Below are 9,908 nucleotides of genomic sequence, written 5' to 3' on the forward strand. Positions count from 1 at the left end.
TCCAACTCCTCTTAAAGGAAACAAGCAAGTAAAGCATATTTCACAGTGGAGAACTCTTTATTTACACGGAAATGCTTTTTCTTCAAACTATAGGGTGTGACCTCTTGTCCTTTGTGGTTAAATGGCAAATCAGTATCAAGGTTAATAACTATATAAATATACCAATTCCCCCAATTTATTCAACTCGCTCTTTAGAGTACAAATATCATGTATGGATCTTTTAGTGAACTTGATACAATTCTTGTGATATTTGTATTAGGGATGCACAAATCCACTTTTTTCAGATTCGGCTAATTAGGTTACAGAAGGGTTAAAAAATTTTCAACTTCTGGGTTTAAGTGACAAGAAGTCACGTGATTTGTAGGATTCAGATTCGGCCGAATCAGAACCCTGCCAAAAAAGGGCTAATCTTGGCCAGATCCTGAACTGAATCCTGGATTTGGTGCATCACTAATTTGTATAACCTATATATAAATATTAAAGGAACAGTAAAGGAACAGGTTATTTAGAAGATTACAGATAAAGCCCCATTATATTCTACAGAGCTTATCTGCTTCTCCTCTTTTTCCAGCTTGTATGTCTGCCCCTATGGCAACACAGCAGCTTATTTATATAAACTATAGTAGCGTTTCTGAAGTAAACATATCAGTTTTACCAGTGCAGGGCGACATTATATAAGTAATTAAAATATAATGCACTTTCATTTTGTGGTGTTGCTGTTCCTTTAATGGGACTCAAGCTTTCAAAGTTAGCAGCAACCTTACCTGATGCCAGTATTCCTGGTCCTGCCCCTTCTCCATCTCGTCCTGCATCCAGGCAAGGTTGGCTTCCAAATAACCCCTCAGTTTCTCACAGAATGTAGCTTGATACTTATATGGACCACAATATCCCATCATTGTGTTCATCCAATGCATAAAAATCAACTGCAGGGGGAATAAATACATACAGCATCAATAATATTATTCATCCTAACTTTATCTCCGATTACACTCAATTAGTGTGCGAGAATCGCATAAAGGTTGTTATAGACCTTAGTCATAGGCGGAGGGTGACTTTTTTGTTTGGGGAGTCTAAAGATGGGCCATACATAGACTGACCTAAAGCTAATGTGAGACTTAGTGGATTCGCTGCTTGTGTAAAAAATTTACCTCCCAACTACCTCTTGCCATTCCCACTGACTTCCAAGGATTCTGTACAAATATGCGGGGGGCGTGCTTTTTTTTTACCCTAAAATGCTTAAGATGTAAAAGTATTCATACGTGCACTTCTGTGAGGGGATCTGCAAACATTTGTGTTTGTGATCAGTTAGCTTAAAGGGGTAGTTCGCCTTTGAATTCACTTTTATTTTGAATGGTTTTTCAGTTATTTAGCTTTTTCTTCAGCAGCTCTCCATTTGGTAATTTAGCAACTATGTGGTTGCTAGGGTCTTATTTATATTAATTAATATATATTAATAATTTTTGGCCCCCATTTGAAACCTGGAAAGAGGCAGAAGAGAAAGGCAAATTATTCAAGAACTATAAAAAAATTAATTAGGAAGACCAATTGCAAAGTTGCTAGGAATAGGCCATTTTATAACATACTAAAAGTTAACTTAAAAGTGAACAACCCATTTAGATGTGTTCACATTAGTTTTATAGCAAGAAAGGCAGTGGGTACTGACACCCCAGGCACATTATATACAGTGAGACGCAGTATGTATTTACAAAACCAGCACATTATATGCAGTGAGAAGCAGTGGGTACTGATGGTAGATATTCAGGCCCTGGCACTATAACACTGGCACGGATAAACAACATTGGCCCCACTGTAACTAACTAGAAATGAACAAAACAATGACAAAAATAAAAAAAATAGTAAGTGCAAAAAACAAATATATAAAAGCACAATGAGCCTTTTCAGGGGGAAAGAGTTAACTTACCCTCCATCTTTTAGGGTAGGGGATAGATTATATATTATTATAGATGTCAGGTCAGGCAAAAAACAATTAAATGTCAGCTAGGGATTAAGCCTTTCGAACTGTATAGCACCTGTGGAGTGGGATGAAAACCGCAGCAAAAGTTGAGAGTTGGTTCTCAGGTAAAGTTTACAGCCTGCAGATTCTTCTTTTCAGTCTTAATTTCTGCACTGCCTTCAGTTTGTAATATCTCCCAAGCCCTGACTGCATCTGTGCTTTGATTGGTCAGTTTTACTGTCTGTCAAAAAAGCTGTGCTCTGATTGGAGAATCCACAAGAAGAAAGATCCAATCAGAGCACAGGAGAACCGGAGCTTGTGGGAACAGAAGATTTCCAGGACAGTGCAGAAACGGAGTAAGGTTTTGTTTTTGTTTTTTTCTAATGTGCCAAGCAGGTTTGGGGAGGCTTAGCCTCCCCTAGCCTTATTGAAAATCCGCCTATAACCTCAGTGGTATCTGGTCCATGCAGATACATGTGCAGCAGAGGGGAAAGTTGAACTAAGATGCAAAAAGCGCTTCTGCCAACAGGAGCACAAGCCTGGGGTATCGGGTATGGAACTGTAATCACAGAAGATGCCAAACATTTTATCACCCCCAGAGGAAGGGGATACCTGCCTCATGGAGCTTACAATTTCCAAAGTGGAAAACAAATCTAAACATCCAGAGTGATATCAACTTTAACCCTTGTTTGACAGTGTACTGTAAATGTTTTTTTCTTTACTGGGATTACAATAGTGACTGACTAATTCACAGTGCAGCAACCAAGTCCTTTGAATTACAGCTAACACTAAAGCTGGCCATACACGCACCGATTCTATCGTACGAAACCTTGTTTCGTACGATATTCGGTGCATGTATGGCATGTCGGCGAGTCGACCGATATCGCAGGAAGCTGCTGATATCGGACGACTCGCCGATCGGCCAGGTTAGAACATTTTGATCGGGCGCCATAGAAGGCGCCTGACCAAAATCTGCCGTCAGGGCTGAATCGGCAAAAGGAGGTAGAAATCCTATTGTTTCTACCTCCTTATCTGCTGTTTCAGCCCTGACTGTGTGTGGCGGATCTGACGATGTTTCGTGCGACTTAGATCGCCACGTGTATGGCCAGCTTTAGTGAGACTCGGCTTGATGGAGTGGAGGTGACATGATCAAAAAAAGTATAGTATACTATATACTTCATTATGCAGAACTAAACGAGGCACATTTACTACAACTTAATATATGACTGCATAATTAAGAGAGTCTTTCAATAAATGAGCAACACGCTGACTGAACTGTGATGCATGAATTATTCCATTCCCACTACCCTGAGAAGTGCACTTAGTAGAGAATGAAACCACTTGAGAACTGCATTCTGCATTTAGAATTAAAAACTGAAGAGGATGTTTACTTTCTTTATTTTTTTATTTTTAAACAAGAAAAAAAAAAAAAAGAAAGGGGAGGTTCATAAGTGAATACCTGACCGTTTTTCCCTGAATACCTTACTAGAAGGGTATACAGGTCTATAAACATGATAACGAAAATGCGATACCTTTAAAAAATATTGTTGGGTTCCAGGTTTTAACAGCAATGGAACAATACTGCATTTTTAAAGCAACCTATACAGCATAATCCTATACACCAGTTGATATAACCTTACAACCAATTTGGCAGTTCTCTGGCCCATGTTTGGAGGCCTACTTACAGACTGCTTGATCAATATTTATTGCTCCAGGCTGAAAGGCACTCTTGGTCAACCTTGGAAATAAAGGCGTCATAGTTATATTAACGGCTATTATGTACTGTATATATAGAATATACAGCATACATATAATTATAAAATTAATGGTACCAGTAGAAAAGCAAAGGCACAATTATTTAATGCAGGATTCTATATCAGAAGATGCAAGTCTATGGGTACTTACCCTCTGAGTAACAGCAGCTTCAGCCACCCCTGCAGCATAAGCCTGGATGCTGTCATTAAAGGTTCCATTAGTCTGCACTTCCAGAACAGCCCACCTAAATGAGACACATAGCAAAACGGTTAACTTAAAGGAGCGTGTCCAAAAAAAATTTCTCCTACGTTTTGTTTTTTGTGAACATATACCGCTACTGAGCTCACATTTCTTGTACCAGTCCATGTATTTTAACATTTCTCACAACTTCAAAGTGTCCTTTTGTTTGTAATTTTAGAAAATCAACTTATCAACATTAGGGATTCTGTCAGAATTCGCTATGCACTAGGGATCACTTATTTTTTCTTTAACTTTGCCTAGTTATAAACTCCCATGTTTCTGGTTGCATCATGCAACTCCAGTTTGGATGTCCAGAAATGAGTGGTCGAGGCATGGTGATAAGGTACTGAGTGTACTCTGATTAGATTCTACTGCAGAGAGAAGACATTGAGGAGACCACTGGGGATGCCTCATGTGGCTGGGATCACAAGAGTCTATAACCAGGAAAAAGCAGAGAAAGAAATAAATGGATCACTTTTGCAAACATGACACACTATTACTGGATGTACAAGGTAAAATAATCCCTAGACAAATGGATTGACTTCACACTGCCTTTAAGACAGCTTTCCTCTCTATAACTGTTGTTCATCTCTCATTTAGCAGTAGTCTTCAGCTTTAAAGTCCCATTCAGTTAGATTTACCCCTCTTGATGTAAAACTAACAAGTAACATTTGGCCTTGCCAAGCAAAATTTCAGTAGATCCATTACAGAGAGTTTGGCTTCATTCACTCTTAAGACTTTCAGGCAACTTCTCCTGGATTGCATAATGCAAAATCATCCATCACAATCTTATCGAAATCAATGAGATTTTTCCATGTGACTAACAGGACCCAGTGGGTCAGATCTCACAAAAGCCGAGTTAAAGTCAGCAGAGGGAAGGGTGAAGCTCAGACACACACCTATGGGAAGTGAGTACTGCATAGAAACTAAACAGAGAAGCAAATATTTCCATTTATTTTAGTTAATTATTTGTTGCATTCAATTAGCTGTATGTGCACAGATATGTATTAAACTAATTTCTGTTCATGGCACTGCAGATGGGAGAATATATAGCTAGGCAGATTGCAGGTGAGCCACTTGCCTTCACCGAATAGATTCCCTTTCTCTCATGCAACATGCAGCCATTGCTGCCCCACTGCACACTGCTGCTTTCATTTCCCCTTTGTACAAAGAGGATGGCCCAGAACAACAACTGCAAAAAAACCTGTTTTTTAAATTTTTTTGGAGAGGAGACCAACTATTATCTCTGGCAAGAAGGAATATATATTACATATAAATGGATCCGGTGTCTGCAGCCAATACACGGTACGTACAACTCGGGCTAAGTTATGTAGCTCGCCCAGACACAATGCGCAATGTCCAAGTGTCCCCAATACCCCCTTCCCTTACCCATTTTCAAGGATACTGTCTTTGAGCTCAGCCCAAGCCACAGCGCCGACCACCCTCTTTTCCTCTACCGTGGTAATGTTCCCGGTGGCCGGGTCGAAGAGGACTGACACAACAGCCTGTTGCGCTGCTCCCAAAGAGAACAGCATGAATATAAGCAGCAGCTGAGCACCCATCCTTCTTTTCAAGCGACTGTCAGCCCGCACACACAGGGCAAAAGAACAAACACAGGCCACATGACCGCCGCAGTCAGCTGACTAGTAAGGGGTGGAGTCTAAATGTTAACGCCTTAGCTGCTGAGCACAATTATGCTATGTAATTAATGCTTCGTTTATTTTCCACAAAAAATAGAAACAACAGGGTGTTAATGGAAGGCTCTGTTAAAACCGTTCTAGGAGAGTCCGAGCACAGGACTTTGTGTCTAAAACGAGAGGGCCTCCATAATTATATATATTTCACTGATGTTCTGTGAGGTGTGCTGTGCAGCATGTTTCTCCTCTCTATGGGACTACAACAACAACAATATATACGCTATGTGAGGAAATATCCAAGCAGGGACAGCCATATGTTTCATGCGACAAAGAGCGCCTCACGGTCACATACTGCTGTGGTTGGCACTTTTATGGGCGGGGCTTACAAGTTTCATGCAGTAAGCGTCAGCTGATCTAGCGCACAGTTGAGTGAGATGATAAACAGAGTGTAGCGCGTTTGGTTTCCGGCTTCTCTCCTGTAACTCCGGTAAGTGAGAGGCTTCTGCCCGAAATATTCCTCCGTGCAGTGCAATTATCTCATAGCATCTCTCGCTGTAGGGGGGGGGGGGTCACAGATACAGGATATAAAGATTCACTGACTTTCTAAAATAGGGTTAACTCAATGCAGATGTGTAAGTGCATGGGTGGGTCACACACGAATAGGTACAGCACCAATGAGTGCATAGTATAAACTTTTTGTGCCTCAGAAGTATAACGCCCAGTCTGTAATTCCCTTGGTGTCTTGATTGCGTAATGCACTGCAGAGTTCCTATTAGAGGCATGGGGGAACCATATGGTGATATTTTGGGAGCTGGGTGGGTTCATTTCTCAGAGAATACCCCACTTCTTTCTGTTCCAGTGTATCCAGTGATAACTATGCTCTGCCAGACCCAGGGGAGAACTGGCTTCTGTTACTCTGATTCAAGAGTCAGAACCACTGAACAGAAAGAGAATTAACAAATACTACTTCAGCTGCAACAAATAACTTTAATGCCATTTTGAATCTAAATAGATAAGGAAAGATTTGTGCAGGTATGCTAGGGTGTGAAAGGTTACTGTAATGTACTTTATATACTGTAAAGGTGGAGCAGTCAGCCCAGTTCTGACCCAGTTTTCTCCCCTTCAGTCTGGCTGAGGAGCATCCACAGTTGCTCCATACCCACGTTTTGCTCATGTTCTTCCCCTAACTTCAGTTTTAGTGATGGGATTTAAGGAAGTGATGCAAAGATGGTAGTGGCAATGTTTGAAAAATCAGGGATATATGTCTTGGTACTGCTTTTTTCTTTTTTTAAATAATATAGTGTTTCAGTGCAACTGTGAGGACTTTATTTTGTATTAAATGTATTTTTGTGACTTTTTTATTCTTTTTCAAGGGAGGCATATGCCAACTGGAACAAATAAAGGTGCCCATACACAGACAGATTTAAGCTTATCTTCCAATGTATGGGGCCTCCACGATCCATACCTGGCCGAAAATCAGGCAGGTTAGATTTTCACGTTGTATAGGGGGCTGCATTGGCTCATTGGTGCGGTCCAACAGCACCAATGTCCGCTGTTGTAATTCAGTTGATTTAGCCCTATATTGCCAACTGGCCTTGCCAAATGAGCAGATTGCAATATATATGTCCTCTTTTACTGTTCATTTGCTCTGTGCTCTTTTGAGCATTTTTGCATGCATTATTATTTTTTCCATTTGTTTCCATCATATTAGCAGTCAAACACTGGTAATGCCATGGATTTGGAACAGAGGTACCCCTTGCTGTTCTGTCTGCTTGGCCAACCACAATGCCAGTGTAACAAATAATGAAAGTGTATCAAAGTAATTAAAATATTATGTACTGTTGCGCAGCACTAGTAAATGTTGTGTATTTGCTTCAGAGACCCTACTATAGTTTAGTAATGCTGCTGTGTAGCCATTCAAATTGAAATAGGGTTAAATGGCACCGGCTACATGTCAGATAACAGATAAGCTCTGTAAAACACCATTGTATTCTACAGAGCTTATTGGTTATCTGCTAAGTAACTTATGCATTTGCTCCTTTTTGATTGAATGGCTGCCCCTGTGGCTACACAGCAGCTTTGTTTATTTAAACTATAGTAGTCTTTCTGAAGCAAACACAAAATTTAAAAAAAAAAAAATCTACCCTTTTTGACACATTTGGTTTGATGGGCTCTCTTATCCAGAAAACAATATTTATTATTTAATGTTTGTATTATTTTTTTAGGAGACTTAAGGTATGGTGATCCAAAGCGTTCTTCACACATACAGTACTGCAGCATGTGCATGTGTTGCACATGTGCAACAATCGCCATTAAATGAGGACGAAAGCTTCACATAACAGTATTTCTGAACAGTTTCCAAACTACCAAATCTGCCACGTTTCAGTGCCTGCTGGTTAAAAGCAAGCAGAGTAGTGGAGCGCAGTTGAAGGGGGGTAATTTTGTGCCACTAATATTTCTCTTTCCCAAGTGATTGGAGATACAGAGCATGCTCAGTTGAAGGCAAGTCGAGCTTGTTTTCAACTGCGCTTGGTCAGTGTTGGCGATTGCTTAGAGGCTAACATTCAGCAGCACAACATAGAGCCCTTAAGTGTTCCTTTGCTATTCTGCTTATTTTCAACAGGCAAGGAAAACTTGGCAGTTTTCAGGGAGAAAACTGGTGCAGTTTGGGTGGGGTGAGGGAGGATTGTTCAGAAATACTAATTTTTATGTGAGGCTTTCATTCTCCTTTTAAGTGCATTAAGGAGAGGGAAATCACAAATATCCATCTTCTAAATCAGACCATACAGTTTCCATGAAAGAAGTCATTATGTGTAAGTCCAAAAAATGTTGATATATACTATTATACTATGGGAATCCATAGTAAAATAAATAAGTCCATAGTGTGTGGAAAAAACTGTGTCCATATACATAAATATCAGAAAAAAATGTAGAATAAATGGTTGCTGGAGAAAAAAATAAGAGGATTCATGGATATGTACATCCGTTTTATACTTTGGGGTCGAAAAATTTGTGATTTTTGAAAAAAAAACTCAAAATTTTCATACAACCGATAACAGCATTGTCGTGACATTTTATAAATACAACAATGATTGAGTTTAATTCGAAATTCATACCATGGCGAGTTTATATGACTTTGAAATCCAGAAAAAACAAATTTTAGTAAATCAGCCCCTTAATTTTGTTTACATTTCCTACACTTTCACCCAGTCATTGCTGTTTGCACAAATTAATTTTTAACATGTTTTGGATGACCTGGCAATTTAACTAGATTATCCTGTATGTCTCAGTTCATCTAAGTCTAAGGGGCCCAATACGCCATATAGTACATTCATTTCTTGCAGAATTGTATGGTCATTAGTCCCCATGTGTGGCCCTTAAATAGTATTTTGAATGACTGAAAATCCACTCACATTTATCTAGTAAATTTAGAGCAAATGGACTTGCTGAGTAATCATTGAAAGCAAGCTTGATACTATACTAGATATACCATGACCTAGATGAATGAAAATATTCATATTCATACTGCTCACATTTAATTGCCAAAAACAGAAATCCTAGTTTGCCGATGACCCTATAGGTAGGTGAGGCTGTGCATGGATGAGGATGTGGCTGTGCATGACCTCTTTACACATTACTAAAACTATAGTGAAATCTAGTGAATCTGTGATGTCTGTCCTGCAGTTTACCATTAGATGGACATCTGCCAGCCAATTATAGTGCGAAACTGCTCGAGTATGCAGCTAAGCGCAAAAAACTGGGCCAACGCAATGGCTCTGGGTGCAGGCACATCAATATGTTTTTTGGAGCATTGGGCAGATTCTAAGCCTGCATTCATCTGCCTGTCAAGAATCTGCCCTGTGCGGCAGTGCCCTAAATGTTCGAGTACTTGATAAGACTTTTTTTAAGTCTAAAATGCAAACCACAAAAATCTGTTTCAGCTAAAACTATGGTTAAGTCAGTGGACTGAGTCAGGAAGGGCTGGGTTTCATTACCATTTCAGCCACTCTGTCCCTTGTGACTTTAGTCTAGTCACTTAATAATAACCCCAGTAATGGTTTGTATGCAGTTCCATTCATCAATGAGCTTTTGTCAAGTTTTCAAGTTCAGTAAATTTTTTTTCCTAAATAGTGCTAATAACTGTTTTATCTTCATATAAAAATTTAGATTTTTTTTTGTCAACAGGAACACTGGAAGATGATTGGTGTATAGCAATACTGCATCAGCACAGTAGCCCAGTTCCATAAATTATTGAAATGCATGTAAGTTATTACTGGGGCAATTTCCTACACTGCTATAATGTGATTAAAAAAATAGCAATT

General features: G+C 39.5%; 1 protein-coding gene across 1 annotated transcript in view; it reads right to left on the minus strand.

The window, feature by feature from the left end:
• Nucleotides 1-5,680, minus strand: part of plbd2 (phospholipase B domain containing 2) — a 16,971-nt gene extending 11,291 nt beyond the window's left edge. The window contains exons 1-3 of the mRNA XM_002939193.5: nt 5,339-5,680; nt 3,860-3,953; nt 765-923 (exon numbers count right to left, since the gene is read on the minus strand). Of these exons, the coding sequence (XP_002939239.1) occupies nt 765-923; nt 3,860-3,953; nt 5,339-5,511 (426 nt within the window). The 5' untranslated portion in view covers nt 5,512-5,680. The remainder of the gene's footprint in view (nt 1-764; nt 924-3,859; nt 3,954-5,338) is intronic.
• Nucleotides 5,681-9,908: the final 4,228 nt, after the last annotated feature.

The sequence above is a fragment of the Xenopus tropicalis genome, chromosome 1 (genome assembly GCF_000004195.4).
Source record: "Xenopus tropicalis strain Nigerian chromosome 1, UCB_Xtro_10.0, whole genome shotgun sequence".
Classification (NCBI taxonomy): Eukaryota; Metazoa; Chordata; class Amphibia; order Anura; family Pipidae; genus Xenopus; species Xenopus tropicalis.